General features: G+C 36.5%; 2 protein-coding genes across 5 annotated transcripts in view; one reads left to right on the plus strand and one right to left on the minus strand.

The window, feature by feature from the left end:
- LOC101742160 (steroid hormone receptor ERR1) overlaps positions 1-6,361 on the plus strand; it is a 47,936-nt gene extending 41,575 nt beyond the window's left edge. For all 4 annotated transcript variants that reach the window (XM_038020327.2, XM_038020326.2, XM_038020325.2 and 1 more), the window contains one exon: positions 875-6,361. In XM_038020327.2, coding sequence (XP_037876255.1) covers positions 875-1,037 — 163 coding nt within the window. In that variant the 3' untranslated portion in view covers positions 1,038-6,361. The remainder of the gene's footprint in view (positions 1-874) is intronic.
- Positions 4,596-20,874, minus strand: LOC101741574 (probable cleavage and polyadenylation specificity factor subunit 2). Its single transcript, XM_038020329.2, has 13 exons — positions 20,537-20,874; positions 19,344-19,609; positions 18,205-18,450; positions 17,041-17,228; positions 16,511-16,734; positions 14,899-15,048; positions 13,886-14,084; positions 13,318-13,408; positions 12,074-12,260; positions 10,590-10,680; positions 8,554-8,677; positions 7,950-8,125; positions 4,596-7,134 (listed from the first exon to the last, which is right to left on the minus strand). Exons 1-13 carry the CDS (start codon positions 20,683-20,685, stop codon positions 7,042-7,044), a joined length of 2,184 nt encoding a protein of 727 aa, XP_037876257.1. The 5' UTR covers positions 20,686-20,874; the 3' UTR covers positions 4,596-7,041.
- Between the last annotated feature and the right edge of the window lie 326 nt (positions 20,875-21,200).

Raw genomic sequence — 21,200 nt, forward strand, 5'->3', positions numbered from 1 at the left:
CGATATACAACATAAATAATGCAGAATAGTAATGGGCATTCATAAAAATAGTTTGAAACGTTATATTGGTTTTCAAGATTATGACATGATGAGAGGCAGAAAATGAAGGTGTTGCTTTAAAAAAAATTTACCTGTGACATGGTACTCTTTAGTCAATGTTATCCGTTCAATTAATAAATTATTTAAATTTTTCTACGAACTCAGTACAGTATCTCTAAAAACGCATTCGGGTTTGTTTAACACCGCATCCCGTGTGCTTAGTGCGAGTTTTTTAACGTACTCGATAGCGTGAACGCTAACTCAAGTTTGTATGCAGTTGGAACAACGCCTCTAGCGGCAGCAGAATGGAAAACAGTCGACGTCGCCCAAAACACGTCAATTCGGTTCCTCCCGATCCACGAACGGTGCTTTTAGATACCTCAAGCACCGGTCATCGTTCTCGTCGAACCCGTCGCTTGTGTCGAAGGGCTAGACGAGTAAATTTACCCACAGACACAGCCCACCGAGTTTCTCGCCGGATCTTCTCAGTGGGTCGCGTTTCCGATCCGGTGGTAGATTCTGCGAAGCACTGCTCTTGCTAGGGTTCGTGTTAGCAACGTCGTCAGGTTTGAGCCCCGTTAGCTCACCTACTAGTTAAGGGTATGCTGAAATTGTCTCTCAAGGCTATCATCAGGTTAGGTAGAAAAAAATAATCTAGCGGCAAACGGAGGCAAACGTTTCAACTCCATACAAACTTGAGTTAACTTTTACGCTATCGAGAATGTTAAAATACTCGCACTAAGCGCGCCGGTACTCGCTCGCCCCGTGCGTGCGAGGCCCCGTGCGTGCGAGGCCCCGTGCGTGCGCGGTGTGACGTCACGCGTCGCTGTTGCAGGCCGTACGGCGCCAACTCCGCGCTGCAGCAGCTGCTGCTGGTGCTGCCGGCGCTGCGCCACGCGGACGTGGCCGTGCGCCGCTTCTGGGCCGCCGTGCACCGCGACCGCCGCGCGCCCATGAACAAGCTCTTCGTCGAGATGCTCGAGGCCTGTCTGCGGTAAGCCGAGCCCGACCTCCGTGCGCGACGACTGTTAATCATCAATGCTCCGCGCCTGCCGACCGTCTATATAACACACCCGGGAGCCACATAAGCAAACAGGCGGAATCCTAAAACGCTATCAACAACTCGTTGATATTAATAAATTACAATTAATCACTTGAATAAACATTATCAGAGGTTTTTTTTTGGAGGTAACCGCTATAAATATCTCTTATTATTGACATTCAAATTGATGAGTAACAGTTGTTTGTTTAACGAACGGTTCGATGGCACGGTCCTCCCAGTCAGCGCCGGGCCGCGACGCGGAAGCGATACAAACGTCATCACAAATCCACATATCACGCGACGCGTTCGCCCCTCCCCCTTTTCCCCCGCCCCCAATCCTTTAGTTCGCATTTAACCCCATCCCGTCCCCCCTCGGTCCCGCCCGATACCGATCCCTTTAAGGCTCGTTTACACAAGGCGAAACCGAAGCTCGTCGAGTTCGTTTGAACCAAGCAGGAATGCGGAGGAAGGGGCCTTGTGTAAATCCGCCGTTAGTCTGTAGTTTATGGCTGTGATGTGTACGTAGTGCTGTGACGTCACGGGCGGCCGCGGGCCCGGCGTCGTCGATGTACAAAATGATGGACGATACTAGTACAAAAAAAAAAACTTGTTACTATTTTTGTATAATATTAAAAAATATATTTCTAGATTTTAGTGTGCGAATCTACGAGATTATTGCGTTGTATGGTCGCGGGGATAATGTACCTTTGAGTTGGTGTTTACTGTTTGTTGATTAAACATGAACAAATGAAAAAAAAAAAAATTATATTGTATTAGAATTGATATCTTGTACAAATTGAAAGGTTTATTAAGTAAAGATTTTTCTATTGTCAAAAAATAAAAAATATCTAGGTTGTTATTTGAAATGATTTTGGTGCTCTCAATAAAAAAAAAAAAAACTTATCGTATGTAACCTATCTATGATTTTGGAATCAAACGTTACTCGAGTCGATAGAATTGTGCGACAAGTCTAGACTTCGTGAATGCTTTAAAAGTTTTAGCCTAAATATTTCAGAACTTAGTTCCGTTCTCCTCATAGTGTAAAGGTTGCGTTCTTTCAACTAGATAAAGGTTATTTTTAAACGATTATTTTTAATCGATTAAACCTCCGGCCAATGTTGAGTAATAAAAGATTATTGACAGAACATCATAAATTTATATATGTTTAAATGTATATTAAGGCGGGATTATTGTTAGTGAAATGATACCTTAACTACATCATTGTATAATTTAATAATAAAATGTGTTGCTGAATTTAGTACAAAATCGATTGAAAATATCGATATTTATATTTAAGAATCGATATTGTTTCCCCGACCGTACTCAGCAGGATTTGATTTCTCGTCATGGGCCGTATTCGGCGCATTTATGTTACAGCGTTTTTTTTCTTGTTTTTTTTTTCAAATACATGATGTACATCTTCTAACATGCTCTATCGGAAACATGGCAACGTCACTATCGAAAACTTGCATATATCGATAAAAATCATCGACTTAGTTTGCATCAAATAAAACGAATGATAGCAAGGAATAGATGATTTAAAGTTAGTAGCTTTTTTTTTTAATTACTATTCTTAACTTCAAAGTAGCACAAAAGATTAAAACAATAAAAAAATACAAACCAAACTTTGAGCCGAAACAATTAAAATTCTCTATCGATCGAATTAATTGGGAATTGCAATTTTGTAAGGTTAGACTTGGTCATTCTCAAAATTTAAAAGTAAAAATCAAGACTTTGGTTATTGCAATAAACAACATATTGACATTGCCACAAGTTCCGCTGTCAGTCAAAATGTTAAATTCGAAATCTAATTAGTCTATATATTTCGTATCGCTGTTCCGCTAATCTGTAAAATAAATTTATTGACGGAGTAATTTATATTATTGTAAAGATGGTACAAAAGAAAAAAGCTAAAAAAATAAAACAATAATGCTGTTTAAAAATGCTAAATTTAAATTTTATATACATATTTATTTAAAAACTGAGTGTTGTGTTAGTGGGACAGTATTTATGTAGAATATTTCTTAATTAGGTTTTATAATCGCTGAGGAACACACGTATGATAATAATAGTATATTAACCTATACATATAAATAAAATTGGAGTGTATGTTTGTAGTACTGAGATAACCGCTTTTTACTACATGCATATGAATATATATACGGTACCATACACCGTATACAACAAAATAACATTTTTTACTATTTTTGTCTGTCTGTCTGTTGTTCCGGCTAGTCTCTGGAACGGCTGGACCGATTTTGGAGACTTTCACTGACAGGTAGCTGATGATATAATGAGTAACTTAGGCTACTACTTTTTTTAAACTAGCTTCGCCCCGAGGCTTCACCCGCGGTACGACTAATAACCGCGGGTAACATCGCGGGACTCAGCTATCATCAATAATAAAATTTAATGTTTCCGAAGCGAAGCGAGGGCTTTTCGCTAGTATTTTTAAATAAATTATTACATAATAATAGTATCTGTTTGCAAAACAATGTGTTTCAAATAACACATGTCATTCAGATACAGGTTTAAAAGAGCTATATTCAATTATTTGTACACATTTATTTAGTGACAATTATATTTTTTAGTGACAAAAAATGAACCAAGATTACAAAACCTAAGCTAAGAGATATTGAACAAATGAAATTTAAATACCTCGTAGAACTGTTACCGAGCACATAGTTTTAATAATAGTATGAGAGTTATCAAGTTTCCTATATTTTATTATCAATGTATACATATATAGTTGTACGCATTGCACACAGGTCCAATGTTTTTAAAACAGAAATATATTATTATTCAATTCTTATCAAATAAGATTCTGTTTACTTTATGTTCAATAGTCAAGTCGGTATGTTAATACATTTCAGAATTTAATTATTTGGCTTTGTAGTTATTGCATAGTAACACACATTAAGAGAGTTTTTGACTGAGTGAAGTGAATGATGATGATTTATTTATTTTGTTTCATTTAATCTGTGAATAGGTTTCGGGAATTTAAAAGGGATATTGTCTTCTCAGGTTCTTTCCAAAAATTGTATTGAAATATCTCAGTAAATTCCTGTTTTACTGATGATTATTACAATAATTAAGACAGGCTAGAACTTCAAGAAACCGATGACCGTAAAAAAATAAAAAAATAAATCACACAGATTATATTTTTATTTGTGAATTTTCGTTGTTCTGTTGACAAAGTAACAAAATGGATGAATAGTTATAACTGTATACGTGTTGCGCTACTTAAAATGGGTAAAGCTTTTAAAGCTTTGCTTGTCTATGTTCAAACGAAGTTTTAGACTAAAATCTTTCGTTCTTTTTGAACCATAAATCGTTGTAAATATTTATAATAGGTTTAATATTATTATTGTGTTAGATTACGTTAAATATTATTATTAAGCATTTTAATATATGCTTATGTTTGTTAAGAATATGTAATCTGTGACATATTTCGTTGTTAGTGGAGGGGGTTGATTCTTAGCTCAAACACGCGGAGGTTTTAAATAAAAAAAAATCTTCCCTACCAATTCACTGGTAGCCTAAGGGGTTATTCTAGATACGCCCTGATGGGTAGGTGAGCTCACAGGCACAACCTGAGAGAATTTGTTAACACTAGCCTTAGCAAGAACAATACTGCGACCCACTGAGAAGATCCAGCGAGAAATTTACGAGTTAAAATATCGTGTATATTTTGTTGTCAGTACAATAATTATTGTATTTAGCGAGAACATCCGCGCTCCCAGTATGTAACATACGGAAACGCGAAATCGACCTTGATCATAATAATATCATCATATAAAAGAATCAACGAATACACATGTCTAAAGATGAAAATGTTTCAAATCTTATTCTCTTTATTTTTTTAAATATGGAGTTACGTGTGAAGTGAGAAAATATCTTTATTTGTTCTTGCTACGTTATGTTTTCCTCAACGTGTTATAATTACCCGTTTTCGTGGTTTGAACAAGTTTTATTCAGATTTTAGACACAAGTTGGTTATATTAAGCTTACGAACACAAATTGATGGGAACTATTCTGAAACAATCATGGCATTTGGAGGTTTGACTGAACGTGAATAAGTTTATTCGCTAATAAACTATTGTGGATTATCAAAAAGAAGAAAAATGAACAAAGATTCGAAATGATTGTACCTACTTGTAGTTGTTTTTTATGTGACGAATGTTTGTAATGTAATTTTAATTTAAGGATTTTGTTTTATGAATAAGAGGTCTCGGGGAGATACGAATGTGCCAGATTTATTAGTAGTTTTATTATAAATACGTTATCTGTTATTATGTACGTTGTTGGTCTGCGATCACATGAAGGTTTATCGATGGGATACTTTCTTTTTTTTTCAATTATATTAATAATATATTATGTCGATGCCGCGATTCTTCATTTGCACGGAACAAAAGTGACAAAATAGGAGTCATCTATCACTCCTGGGTTAAAAATGCTTTGTAATATTAAGTATTTGTATATTAAGATTATTTTCAAATTAAATTTTCAGTTTTAAGAATTTTCTAATGTATTTTTGGCGCACCACATGTAAATACATGTTTTTTGTGCCAAAAATACAGAAAATGATTTAATAAAAATGTGGAAATCGGAAAGATAAAAATATCAAACATAAACAAAAATAATTGCATTTTAATGTTAATGAGGTTTGCATTTTAATGTGGACTAACCGACCGGTCTGATTTCAAGGTTTTTTCTTCACAATTTTTTTCCGAATGATGACAAAAGAATGTAATTTCATTTTTATTTATATATATGCATAATATATGCTCTGGACTGCGTGTTATCAAAGAATAACATCGCAGCGCGCACACGATATTCTTATGCTCAACAAGTCCCTTCCCGCGGTAGGACCGCTTTGTTTACGTGAAACTGACCGCGGTCAATGGCGTATTTGTCTTATTTTTTTTATAAAAAAAGGTAATCTTTTGTTTAATTTATGATGTTCTGATTTTAGTGAGTAGAGCACGTTTTAATCGAAAAGCGTCGATGTTCGTTTTTGGGCAGCTAATCTGCTTGTCAATGATCGACCGCAGCCATTTTGACTGACATTGAATTTATGTTATGTTTTTAGCATTCAATTTAAGAGTAATCTCGGATCAAATGTTAGTTGTAGAGCGAGTGCCCTGTGTCTTAGTTTCGTATTTATAATGTCAAAAAGAAAATAAAAAAAATGTACCTAAACTTTTTTTCTTTACATAATGTTATTATTGTATGTGAACCGGTAACGGAATAATGTGAAATAAAAATATATGAAACTGATGGGTTTTTTTTTCGTTCTTTACAACGTCGTATAGTTGTGGAGTTTAAGAGCACTCTCACTGCGAGTCGTCCGAGACAATAATAACAAATTAACGGAAATAAGCTAATAAACAAATAATTGCTAAAAGGCAATCAGCCAAAATCACGAACCAAAAAATAAGATTTAATGTTGTTTATTCTGTGCAATAGAGAACTACATTGCATCTTCCACAGATAACACAATATACATTTTCTCTAACTTCACTATTTCCAGTCTTAGGTGTCAGACCTCCCTTTAATAACTATTATTTTTTGAATCATAAACGGCTAAGAAAATGAGTGCCGTTATATACATTTGAATATAGAACACTTTGATTTTTTCAAACAGTATCGTTTCGTAACACCCTGTATATCTGTTGCGCAATCTCGATTCTCGTAAAACCTATTAAATTATAAGTTAGATTTCGGAATGTATAAGCTAACCAGCTTGAGACATAGATTTACAACCTTGTTCGATCACTTATATTACAAGATACAATTTGTATGAATTCCTTTTGCATAACAAAAGAAAAAAAAAAATATTGCTAGAATGCGAATATAAGGAGGAAAAAAATACAAGTTTATGAGTGAAAATTATTTGCTAAATTGTTTTATTTACAAAATAAATGTATGTGACATTAAAATTGATTTATACTATATATTCAGACTATCGCGAATTGTTCGTACAAGAGTTCTCGCACTTTGTAATACTCTTCAGACAGGACTCCTTCTAAAGAAACTTGGCCGTTTTCCATCTGTGAAAGAAAAAGTACAAATTACCACTGAAACTGGGGTACGAATTGTAATTCAAAAATAAAAAAATCGAGGTTTTTTTTCTAATTTTATTAAGATTTTGCTTTAACTGATTTAATGAATTCATATGGGCTAGGAGTGGCGTCCGATTTGTTCGATGATAAGCGGTTACCGGAGCCCGTAGTTATTACTGCCTTAATAATACCTATTGATAAAGTCTCACAATTTATTGCTGGTTTGATTAACTATAAAATGTAAGTAGCATAAATATGTATGAAGTCTTCATGGCCTAAAGGATAAGACGCGGGGTGCACTTGTATTGAGCGATGCGACCGTGCCGGTGTTCGAATCCTGGCAGGCAGGTACCAATTTTGCTGATGAAATACGTACTTAATATATTATTATGTTCACGAATGTCTTTAACGGTGAAGGAATAACATTGTGTAACAAAAATTAAGCTCGCAAAAATTATAATTGGCTTTATTATTGATGGTAGGACCTTTGAGAGTCCGCACGGGTAGATATACTGAGACCTTAACTTATATATCTCAAGGCGAGTGGCGCATTTACGTTGTAGATATCTATAGGAGGCCTATACCCGAATGGGGTTCCAATGACACAAGTTTATATTTAATTTTGTATTTTTTTATTTGATAAGGTTTTTTTTCTTTCTTTATTATTATTTATCTATGGACTCCAGTAACCACTTAACACCAGGTGGGCTGTGAGCTCGTCCAGCCATCTAATCGTCAGCGGGTTGATTGATGATGCTTGTGCGCGTATGTATTGCGTGTATGTAGTGTGGGTGTGCGGGTACCCTGCGCACGGCGAGCGTCCCGGAGCAGCAGGTGAGCGTGCCGGCGCCGAGGTCGGGCTGCAGGCCGGCGCGGGCGAGGGCGGCGCGCAGCTCGTGCAGCCGCACCGTGTTCACGAACGCAGCCGCGCGCGGCCGCCCCGCACCCGCCTCCAGCGACACCGCACCGCCGCCCTCCTCTGCGACAACAACAACACTTTATACTAAGTATGGAGAACCCTCTGAGAGGTAAGGAGAACCGTCTCTGTGTGTAAAAATTATCCGTTAAAATCTGCTTATAACGAGTGGCGCTACAGTAGCAACCGAGTAAATTTTAAATAAATAATAGTTTAAAAAAAAACTAAAAAACACGCTTTATATAAAATTCAACAAAAAAATAGAAAATAAATTTAAATTATCGTATAAAAAGTTTTCATTAAAATTAACATAAGACTTGACCTAAAGGTCTTAGTTACCAGGTCATAAAAAACTTCAAGTAGTTAACTTTCACTATACGTGTCGGATCGTGCTCGGTGCGTACGCACTTACAAAGTTGTTGCATGACAGAGGTAGCAGCTATTACAGAACATAAGACATCTAGACTAGTGCTAATGACAGTGTCAGTTACCGGGGGCGGCGTCGCTCTCCCGGGCGTGCGTGCGCGGCGCCACGACGGCGGACAGCCAGGCCAGCTCGGCGTCCCCGGCCTGCCGCCACACCAGGCCCCGCATCAGCCCGTCCGTCAGTTTCACCTTCGATCATACACATTCACATCTTTAATAACCATTCGCACCGAGAATTCCCCACACCCCGTGCCTCGATCAAAGAAGTCGCCAACAACTAGACAATATAACTAACGTTTTTAATACGCTTTTATTAGTTTCAAGACGTATGTATGTTAGTATGTAACGGAATCTTTGAATGAGATATTGACCCCCTTCAAAACATCGGATTAATTTGCGAAATTTGGTATACTTAGGATAGATGACAATGCAATATTAAAAAAAAAATTGAAAACATTGAAATTCAACTAAAAAATGAAAAATAAATAATAGTTTAAAAAAACTAACAAAATACGCTTATATAGAAAATGCAACTAAAAATAGAAAAAAAAAAAATGTGTGCGTGTACTAGTGTACACACGTAAGAAGTGAAACTTCTTTATGGCCTTATTTTTCGAAAAATGATCTACATGCAACTTTCTAGAAATTGGTTAAATAAAGTTAAATTAGATAAAGTTTAAACAAAAGGATTTTATTATCATAGACATGAATACAAAAATGATCTACATGCAACTTTCTAGAAATTGGTTAAATAAAGTTAAATTAGATAAAGTTTAAACAAAAGGATTTTATTATCATAGACATGAATACAAAAAAGATGGCGCGTAACGGAAAAATGTGACGCGTAACCGAAAAATGTGACGGTAAATTTTTTTCCAACGCCGATAAAGAAGTTTCACTTCAATAAATTTTAATAAATTCGAATTAAAAATAGTGTAAGAAGAAATGATTTTTGGAACGAAGTTCCTTACGGCAGGCTTGGGGGAGATAGGGATTTTGCTGCGCGACCGAACTGAAAATAATGTGATAGTAAAAACCGTAAGAAAAAGTCCGTGGAATAAGGCCTTGTTTTCCGCACAGAGATATTTCACCGCGCGATTTTTTTCTCGTAATTCTTTTTTTTTTTTTTATATGGAACTTCGTTCCTATCCGGTGTCCCACGACACCACACATGTTTTTTTGTAAAAAAAAAGAGTGATGTGCTTGGTATCAGTAGTTATAAATATTTAATGAACAGATATGAGTAGAAGGGTTATTTTAATAATATTTTGAAAAGCTCCCCACGCTTTTTGAAGTGAAACTTCCTTATCGGCGTTGGAAAAAAATTTACCGTCACATTTTTCGGTTACGCGTCACTTTTTTCCGTTACGCGCCATCTGTTTTGTATTCATGTCTATGATAATAAAATCCTTTTGTTTAAACTTTATCTAATTTAACTTTTTTGTATTCATGTCTATGATAATAAAATCCTTTTGTTTAAACTTTATCTAATTTAACTTTATTTAACCAATTTCTAGAAAGTTGCATGTAGATCATTTTTCGAAAAATAAGGCCATAAACAAGTTTCACTTCTTACGTGTGTACACTAGTACACGCACACATTTTTTTTACAATAAAATCATTTTTCCTTCACACTATTTTTAATTCGAATTTATTAAAATTTATTTTTTTATTTTTTAGTTGGATTTTCTATAAAAGCATAATATTTTAGTTTTTTTGAAGTGAAACTTCCTTATCGGCGTTGGAAAAAAATTTACCGTCACATTTTTCGGTTACGCGTCACTTTTTTCCGTTACGCGCCATCTGTTTTGTATTCATGTCTATGATAATAAAATCCTTTTGTTTAAACTTTATCTAATTTAACTTTTTTGTATTCATGTCTATGATAATAAAATCCTTTTGTTTAAACTTTATCTAATTTAACTTTATTTAACCAATTTCTAGAAAGTTGCATGTAGATCATTTTTCGAAAAATAAGGCCATAAACAAGTTTCACTTCTTACGTGTGTACACTAGTACACGCACACATTTTTAAACTATTATTTATTATATTCGAGTATATTCAGAAAATAATGTTGTTAACGGGCAGTTCTGTTGGTACCTGATAGATGTGTGACTCTGTCGTGGCGTCGACGGTTTCCCCAACGGACGGTAAGAACACCTTTTCGATTCCTTCAGACTCACAATGTTTTCTGTAACAAAAATAGTCAATTGTTTCTAGGGCGGACAGTGAAGAGTCCGTGGCCTTACGGTCAAGAAACAGTCCGCGCTGGATTTACACTAGGGGCGGTCGGGGCAAGTGCCCAGGGCGGTAAAATTTTGAATGTGAAAAAATTTACAATTATTACAAAAAAAAATTTATATATATTTATGTTTTTGGAATATATAATATACTAGCGACCCGCAAAATTTTATTATTGATAGGCGAGTCCCGCCATGTTGCGCGCGGTACGACAATAACTGCGAATGACGCCGCGGGGCGAAGCTAGTCTAAAAAAAGTTAAGCCTAAGTTACTCCTTATGTCATCAACTACTTATCAGTGAAAGTCTCATCAAAATCGGTCCAGTCGTTCCAGAGGTTAGCCGGAACAAACAGACAGACAAAAATTGTAAAAAATGTTATATTGGTGTATGTACCGTATATGAGTCGTCTATTATCAAAGGTGGCAATCTGTGCATTTGGACAAAACATTTTTATTGATATGTCAATACAGATTTATTTGAATATAATCGTCTCCTTCAAAGAATACGGTTCAAAACCTGCATTAAATAAAGGTTAATAGTTAACCTGTTATTTATCTAAGATGTCATTCCGAAGAGTTTTGTGACTGCCAATGGAATACAAAGTCAATAATTCGTTTTTCTGATTTACCAATCATTGTCCAAAAGTCAGATTGCCACCTTTGATAATAGACGACTCATATATGAGTCGACTATTATCAAAGGCGGCAATCTGTGCATTTGGACAAAAAAATGTTATTGATATGTCAATACAGATTGATTTGAATATAATCGTCTCCTTCAAAGAATACGGTTCAAAACCTGCATTAAATAAAGGTTAATACTTAACCTGTTATTTATCTAAGATGTCGTTCAGAAGAGTTTTGTGGTTGCCAATGGAATACAAAGTCAATAATTCGTTTTTCTGATTTACCAATAATTGTCCAAAAGTCACATTGCCGGCTTTGATAATAGTCGACTCATATGGAACTATTGGAACAAATATATCACTACATAGAATAAAACAAAGTCGCTTTCTCTGTCCCTATATCCCTATGTATGCTTAAATCTTTAAAACTACGCGACGGATTTTGATGCGGTTTTTTTAATAGATAGAGTGATTGAAGAGGAAGGTTTGTATGTATAATAACATCCATAAAATAGTGGAGAAATCAATAATAAATTGCAGTTTCCGAAGCGAAGCAAGGGTGGGTCACCAGTATGTATATTTTATTTTAGGCAGACGAGCATACGACCCCCCTGATGGCGAGTGATTACCGTCGCCCATGGACATCAGAAAAGCCAGGGGCAGAGCCAAGCCGCTGTCTACCGAACCAGTTAAACTCGGTGAGTTTGAATACTAACTTGAGGGTGTGCAGCGCCGCCTCGCTGGCCCGGAGCCCCACCACTGCCCAGGGCTTGGTCTGCGACACGACCCTGAGCAGGGACTCCCCATCGCAGCGCCCTTCCAGCTCGATGTACTCGACGTGCGCCTTGACGTGTACCTGCCGCACCGAGGACACGCACTTGCTCGGGACCTCCGACATTTCCTCTGCGAACACGCGACCTTACACTATCTGCTATTTTATATCTATTTGGTTTCTTTAATATTCTTTAATTAGCTTCAGACGTATGTAAGTTAGTATGTAAGGTTAGGTTATATGTGTGTATGTATGTATGTGTATATGTATGTGTACGTGAGTGTATATATATTTCACTGGATTGGTACACCACGCGTGGTTCGTTTTCAAGTGATTCTTGTCCACCTGATGGTTTTCTGGAACAGATCGCTCTTAGCGATAAGACCGCCAGTTGTACTTTTTGGTATTTAATGTATAACACTGTTTATTTGTTTTTTATAAAATAAAGAATACTCTCTTTCTCTCTCTATGTAACGGAATCTTTGAACATGATTTTGACCCCCTTCAAAACGTCGGATTAACTCGAAATTTGGTATACTACTTATTAAGGACTGATGACAATTCAACATTTAACAAAAAAATTAAAATATTTAAAATCAACTAAAAAAAGACAAAAAAGTAATAGTTTAAAATAACTTTCTTTTTTATTGCTCAGATGGGTGGACGAGCTCACAGCTCACCTGGTGTTAAGTAGTTACTGGAGCTCATAGACATCCACAACGTAAACGCGCCACCCACCTTTGAGACATAAGTTCTAAGGTCTCAGTATAGTTACAACGGCTGCCCCGCCCTTCAAGCCGAAACGCATTACTGCTTCACGGCAGAAATAGGCGGGGCGGTGGTACCTACCCGCGCGGACTCACAAGACGTCCTACCACCAGTAGTACTTAGTTTGTAACTAAGTGCTAATTATTTTTGTATGGTATAAAGATAGAGCTTTATTATTATTACGTGTGGTGTACATTGACCCTGGATTCAATTTGTTATAGGTTGCGGGGTTAGTTATACTATCGCAGACTTTGTATTTTATTTATATTGTTTTTATGGGCTCTGCAGATATATGAGCATACGGTCCAATTGGTGGTGAGTGGTTACCGTCGCCCATAGACATCAGTAATGCCAGTGGCATAAGTACTATAAGTCTCGTTTGAAGAAGGACATGTCATTATTTATGTACATTTCACTCACCATCTTGTTCCTGTTTGATGGGGGCAGTGGGGGGCACGTCCCGGATCTCCCCTTCGGCGTCCACTATCTCGGCAAGTCTGTAATCTTCTGGCTACAATACACCAATACAAACTATTAAGTCAATCTAATTTAATAGCTTAATTTCTTTAGGTGCTTAGAAGTGTAATAAGCTTCTACGGGTTGGAACTAAATTTTTATAATTTTTTGTGAAAATGCATCCATTTGAAATAGAGTAAGTAGACTGAAGTTTTGACTGGTGGTAGGACCTCTCGTGAGTCCGCGCGGGTAGGTACCACCGCCCTGCCTATTGCTGCCGTGAAGCAGTAATGCGTTACGGTTTGGAGGGTGGGGCAGCCGTTGTACTGTAAAAACTGAGACCTTAGAACTCATATCTCAAAGTAGGTGGCGGCATTTACGTTGTACATGTCCAGGCGCTCTGGTAACCACTTAACATTAGGTGAGCCGTGAGCTCGTCCACACATCTAAGCAATAAAAAAATAAAAAGTCTATTGTTGTTGAGTCTAGTGACCCTGGCACTCGCGGACTGCTGGGTACGGAGGAGGAGTACCTTAATGATCTCTCCGTAGTCATCAGCCCTGGTCCGCTCCTCGTGGAAGGGGTAGATGGCGTGGTGCCGCTTGTTGGACTTGAAGCAGCCGCCCAGCCTGGTCTCCAGGCGCACGGGGATGTCGTGTCTCCCGGTCACCACGCACATCTCCAGCTCGTCTTCGGAGTCAGAGTCCGACGAGATGCCGGCCACCTCCTCCCTGGAACATCGACCCCTTGCTGGTACTACAGAACTATTGAGGAGCTCTTAGTTCTGCTGGTGTCAGCAGGTTACCAGAGCGCATCAAGGAGACGACATGGTTGCGGTTCTCCGCCGCGACCGCGAGGTCCGTGTGATAGATGTTCCTTTGAATTGTTATTCCTGTTCGCTTTCTGTAACTATACTGAGACCTTAGAACTTATATCTCAAGGTGGGTGGCGCAAGTGTACATGCGCGAAAGTTCACCTGCGGCTATATTCAGACTCGCCAACTTACGTCGGTCGTATTGTAATGAGCGATTTAGTGGGCAACTTCATTCTGTTAATTTTATGTCACGGTGCGCGCGCATCGTAAAATTTCACTCTCATCAATTTTTCATAACGCGCCTAAAGAAGTATAACTTCAAAAAAGGTTTTTTATTTTTGTTATTGCTAAAAATTTATTTAATTAGTCAATTTATTATTATGGTAGGTACAAGACGCTTTTTTTATGGTATGTTCCATATTGCCCCTCTCCTGGGGACACAAGACGAACTGCGTAAGACAACCCTATCGTCGTTTGATAGTGTGGGAGGAGGCAATTTCGAAATCGAATTTGGCGAATAACATCGAAATGTTGAACTCATAACGCGCGTATTGTTAATGATTACGTTCCACGTTGGTTAAGTGAGCCCGCAATAGTCATCATAAACATTAAACAATTTGAAAATTAATAATAATTAAACAATTTGTAAATTAATAATTGTCACTATTTTTGATCGGACAGTTTACATTGCGCGCCCACTGAGGGAGAGGTCCCTGCGCGTCCGCACTGACCTCACGGTATTGGTGACGTTCATTCTCTGCTGCTGCAGGAACTCCTCGAGCTCGGCGCCCTCCAGCTTCACCCTCCGTCGAACCACCAGCTCGATGACGCGGTCCCCCCCGTTGTCTATCAGATCTCTTGCCAGTGTGCCGGGGGATGTTCTGAAAATCGTTTGCATATCGACGCTTGAAAGGCAAACGTGACTAAGCGACAATAACTGCTTTGTACATAAATGATAGGCAATAACCATATTCGATGCGCAAAAAAATATATATTTCTAGGTCTATTAAAATCATTTCAATCCTACAGCTAGATTCGTTAAAATAGAATTTTTTTCAGGTATTTCAACTTTAAATTAGTCTACTGTAAAGTTCACGCACTGTCGCTTAGTCACGTTTGCCTTTCAAGCGTCGATATATTTATTTATTTATAACTTTATATACAAGACAGTATAAAGGCGAACTTAATGCCATAGGCATTCTCTGACACTCTACCTTAGGGTAGTGCAAAGATGAACCTTGGTAGGTGTAGTGTGACAGTGATATTACTTAAACATATGTGTATATATAACATACATAATATTTATAGATACAAAGACTCGTACTTAAATAAATATATATACGTGTAAAGAAAAGCCTTTGGTATTTAAAACATTTAAAACTAAAAAAAAAGAGTTTTCTTAGATAGAATCACTCATCTGTCTATCATTCAGTGAAGAGTGTAGTTTAGTTTTGCTTAATATAATAATACTGTTTAAAATATTAAATCAAAAAGAGATTAAAGGACTTTGAATGTTATTATCCTATTATATTACAGAAAACGCAATTAAATCTCTCATTCTTTATTCATTCTAGAGTATTCCATATCATCACATACATATTAACTTGTTGAGTCTCTATATCGGGCAAGGATTAATAAGACAAGTGTTCAGCTAAGTGACTAACGTATATTGGGATTACAACGTAACGTGCTACCGACAGCCCGACAATCTAGGGACTGACGTAGTATATGATATGGTATAAGTAGTTACAAATATTTTATGAACAGATATGAGTAGAAGGGTTATTTTGATAATATCCCGAAAAGTACGCCCACGATTTTTTACAATAAAATCATTATTTTTTTACACCATTTTTAATTCAAATTTATTAAAATCATTTTCTATTTTTTAGTTGGAATTTCTATAACAGCGTATTTTGTTAGTTTTTTTTTAAAATTATATCACACATCCCTATTTGTTCTACTCGTGGGTCTTGGAGGGGCGTGCGTGCGGGCGGAGCGGCAGACATGTCGCCGGTCAAAACCACGAAGCTTCGAGAAACAGTCAGTCGATATAGCACCAACGAACTATATCTTACATCCATATCATTAAAATTATACACCATAAACTGGGATAGTTTTTAATAATTCGTTATAACTATTATATATTTTTCATTTTTTAGTTGAATTTCAATTTTTTTTTTTTTTTTTAATATTGAACTGTCATCGGTCCTTATATTAAGTTTACCAAATTTCGAGTTAATCCGTCGTTTTGAAGGGGGTCAAAATCATGTTCAAAGATTCCGTTACATACATACATACGTCTGACGCTAATAAAAGCGTATTAAAAATATTTCAAGTCACCTGGCCGTCAGCACGATCGAGTTGTGGGAGTGTGGGGCCCACTGGAGGAACAGGTCTCTGGCGAAGCCCGCCTCCAGGTCCGGGAACGAGGCCAGGACGACCTTCGGTCCCGGGGTCCTAGTGACGTCACCGGCCGAGTGACACAGCTGCACGTGTCTCAAAGCAAAGGGATTACTGCGAGCCCCTTCAAACGCCCTCGTCAGTTTGTCGCTCATCCACTCTATCTACAACAATAATATTTCAATTTTATATTTTTTTTATTGCCTTTGTAGGTAGACGAGCATACGGCCCACCTGATGATAAGTGGTTACCGCCGCTCTTGGACGGCAGAGCCAAGCCGCTTCTTACCATTGAGTACTCTCCGCAAGCCTCGTTTGAAGAAGGATATGTAATTTATTTCCGATCAACTGTAGAATGTTTCGGTTACAATTATATCTATATTGTCTACACATTTAATTTGACCAAACGATACTATTTTTGCATGCATGATAAAAAAAAACACTATTAGATTCATCTATTAATTCACACACCTGAGATTTAGCGAACTCTACGACATTGTAACTGACGTTGGACAGGAGAAGTAACGAATAGGCCACGAGCCCGGAATCCTTGTTCCTCCACAGTTGGTCCAGCATGTGGGCCAATTCTAGGACTCGACCGGCTGTGTCTGTGCATACCAAAACGCAACCGCCTCCTCGCAGCGTTGTAAGAATTGTTGCTGTAATTCAAGATTGTACAATTTAGTATTTTCTTATGATTTCAAGGGTCGTTTATTAAACACACATTATTAAAACCACTATTACGGTTTTAACTGATCATCTGATTTCAGTCTAACAGATTCAACATCTTCCGTGACCACAGAAACTGTAACCTGAACTGTATCTGAAACATTTGTACTAATATAATGATGAACGAGATTTAACCGTAATATGGCATGTTTTAACAAAAACCGACTTCAAATAGAAAAAAAAAGATATTCTAAAACAAATTAATATACACTAAAAACAATAATCATCGACATCGGTTGGCGTGATATTGAGTTATTGAGTTTTTCATCTATTTGTCGTGCACGTACTTAATGCAAATTTAAGACTTATATAGTTTTCTCATGGATACCATTATCAGAGCTGGACTAAATTGAAATGGGACCACATGGGAAGCATCAGCTTTCTAATAAAAAAGAATCATCAAAATCGATGAACCCAGTCAAAAGTTATGAGGTAACAAACATTAAAAAAACATAGTCTACTTGAGACCTCCTCCTTTTTTGAAGTCGGTTAAAAACAGTTTTAATTATAAAAAAAAAGGATTGTTAATATAATAGCTCAGAAAAAAAAGTAAATTAAAAATACCCTGAAATTGAAGTAATGCATCAGGATCTTAGTTTTGCTACTGGAGATGATAAAAATCATAAATGCAGCTGCTGAGGTGTCGAGAAATAAGCACACATATAATAAATAGATTTAGGCCCCAACATTACCACAGTATGGTAAATTTTAAAAATTTACCTGTAGTTACATTCCTAACTGCCGGGTGGTGGGTGTGATTTCCACATAGGACAGATATTCGTGTGATGAACAGGGTTGTCATATAAGTGCACCAGACAACTTATCTATTAGACCATAAATTTTTATGTGTTGTAAAGTATTACTAGTAAATCCGAAGACGTAACATTTATATGTATATTCACTAACTCATCAATTTTTCATCTCTCAGTCTTCTCCTCTGTTGCACGTAATCAGCATTCATAGCTCCCAACAGCATCAGAGAGGGTCTCATCAGTCTTTCGATGTCACATCCATTCAGATGTCTCTCTTTCTTGTGGTTGAAGTCAGGCGCGTAAACAATATCTTCCTCGCCGGGGGCGGATATGCGCCATATTGTTCCACCAAGGGAATGGCCAGCTGGGAGTGGTGTAATGCGGAGACCTAGACCTTTTCCTAGGAAAAGCAAATTTAGTTAAGAAATTAAATGAAAGAATTGATTTTTGTGAGTATTGAGTCTTTAGCACTTTAGAGAAAAAAAAAAAATATTATTGAGATTTAAAACAATAATCCATGTTGTACCATTCAACATGTTGTAAATCCAGGAGATGTATAGAAATGGTAGTGCAAGGTAGAGGGGGAAGAGGTCGACCAAAGAAGACATGGATGTAGTGTGTGAATGACGATATGAGAGAGAGAGAGAGGAGTGAGTTTTAAGATGACGGCTGATAGAAGAGAATGGAAGAGAAAAATTAGCTGTGCCGACCCCACCTAGTGGAACAAGCTGGAGAAAAAAGAAGAATCCATGTTGTACTCATAGCAAGCACACTGATGAGGATGAGGACTATTCTAAAGTGCTTAAGACAATCTGAAAGTTTTTAATACTCCTATAGACTACTAGTCTGGCTGTGATTTGGTGTTCTTGCTGATTGGCTTTCTTGACTGCTTTTGTGTAGGGTGTTAAGCATAGACAAGTTAAATGAATATTTTATTGCATATATTTTATTGAATATTTATTGTGACCTCTCTTCTCTAAACTTGTGGCAGCACGTCTTGTGAGTCCACACAGGTAGTTACTGTCACCCTGCCTATTTCTGCCGTGAGACAGGAATGCGTTTCAGATTGAAGGGTAGGGCATGCATTGTACTGTAAAACATTAGAACTAACTCATGTCTCAAGGTAGGTGGCACAATTTAAGTTTTAGATGTCTTTGGGTTTCCGTAATCACTTAACACTAGACAGGTATACCGTCTGATCAAGCAATAAACAAAAAAACTAGGTGTGTATATAGCATAAATATTAGAAGCATAACAGAAACAACTGCAAATGTAAATAAATTCTGTTATTACCTTTCATTTCAATGCTCTGATTGTATTTCAACTGTACGATTCTGTCAAAAGCCATATCAACATCATCCAGTGTGAACAAATCGAACTCGGACACATTCTTATGGGCTTGGTATAAATCGTACATGAACATCTGCCCCATTTTGTATACCGGTAGAGTTGCATATATTGGACAGCTAAGACCGAGTTTTCCAACTGCATATGGAAGAGCTCCTAAATGTAGAGGATCCGAGTGTGATATTAGTACAGCATCTATTGAATTTACATGTCTGAAATTAATAAAATGTGTTTATATCAGTACCAAAGTTTGGTTTATTATTATACACAAAGTGATGATACACAATAGATATATGATGAGTACATAATTAAATGAATATTTTATTATTAATATTGACTCTTTTATTTTATATAAACCTAACAGTACAATACATCTACATGGTAAACCAAAGCAAACAATATTAGAGTAGATAGTGAACCAAAATAACTGAAATTACCACACAAACAAATTAAAAATTTCTGTACTTCTATATTTTGCAAAATTTATCTGTTTTACGTATAAACATTAAAATAGTAATTATGTATTTAATGTAAGTACTAGTTCATATATTCTAGTAAAATTTGTTAAAGTATAAGTTTTGTTCCTAGCAAATGTTTTTTTTTTTTGTAATTGGATGATAATTTTTTCTTCTTGCCCACATTATGCCAATGCTGGATGTTTTTTTTTCGATCAGCCCTATCCAATACTTTTTAGGACACCCTGTCTCATATTCAAATCTACTTTCATGTTTATTTTATTACAGGAGTAACATTTTTTTAATATAAATATTATGTTTAGTCCTGTGTCAAGGCAAAGGCGGCATCAGGACCGAGAAATAAAGTTAAGTGTGTTTTTTAAGTTTATGATTGAAGAACACCAATTTAACGTGTGGAATTAGTGGCTATCGGTAGTGGTTTCAAAGCAGAACTGTGCTGTTATGGTAATCGCACCGTTGATAGTGTTTATTTAGTATAAAAACAACGGACTGGAATCCTGGTGAGAGTTCGTCTGTAGTATTTGATATTCGGGGTGAAGGTGTGTTTGTCCGTGTTCTGTATATATTGGCGAATATATATAGCTTGGGATCGCTGTATGTTGAACGTTATTTTTTATTATTGTATACTTTTTTTATTCTTCGAAACATAACCTAAAAACTAACCTTTTAAGTTCTTTAATGAAAACCATATCGAATTTCTCGTCCCATCCGCAATCCAGGAGGAATTTGAATTCATCTATTTGGAGCACATAGCACGGAGGAGTTTCCTCACCAGCACCAGATAAGCAATGTAATTTAATTATTGAAGTCATTTTGTACTATTATTTGGTAGTTTACTGCATATTATAATTATCTAATTTTGTTTTAATGCAGGTACGGTAGTGATTGTTCAATTAGAATGCCGAATGATATAACATTTATTAGTAAATTATATTTTTAAAGACGTTTTTGTTTAGCTAAACTCTTTAGAATTGTTTTTTTAAGGAATTTTATGACCTGGTAACTAAGACCTTTAAGTCAAGTCTTATTTTAATTTATATTATTATTTTTATGAAAAATGATAATATGGGGTGAAATTACATGAAAATGATTAATTTGAGACATTAATCAACTGAGATGAAATTAAATGAAATGAGATGAGATGATATGAGATGAAATAATATAATCTCAGTAAAATGGTGGTTATTTACTACTGAGACTTTTTTAGTGGGCTTTTTGGAGAATCCCGAGAAGCTACGTCCAGCGGCTGTATTTTTTATTCCACATTTGTGCACTTTCACAGCTATTAAACAGTTAATAAGCCACCGTTATTACGTATTTAAGCCTG

Source organism: Bombyx mori, chromosome 25 (genome assembly GCF_030269925.1).
Source record: "Bombyx mori chromosome 25, ASM3026992v2".
NCBI lineage: Eukaryota > Metazoa > Arthropoda > Insecta > Lepidoptera > Bombycidae > Bombyx > Bombyx mori.

What these genes read in the sequence shown, in the direction of transcription:
- LOC101741574 (XM_038020329.2), bottom strand. Translation starts at nt 20,685, where the DNA reads ATGACTTCAATAATTAAATTACATTGCTTATCTGGTGCTGGTGAGGAA. An exon ending in TTCATTAAAGAACTTAAAAG is followed by an intron (nt 19,610 to 20,536) that starts GTTAGTTTTTAG and finishes TATTAATTTCAG; the next exon opens with ACATGTAAATTCAATAGATG. An exon ending in ACTACGGAGAGATCATTAAG is followed by an intron (nt 13,409 to 13,885) that starts GTACTCCTCCTC and finishes GGTGTATTGTAG; the next exon opens with CCAGAAGATTACAGACTTGC.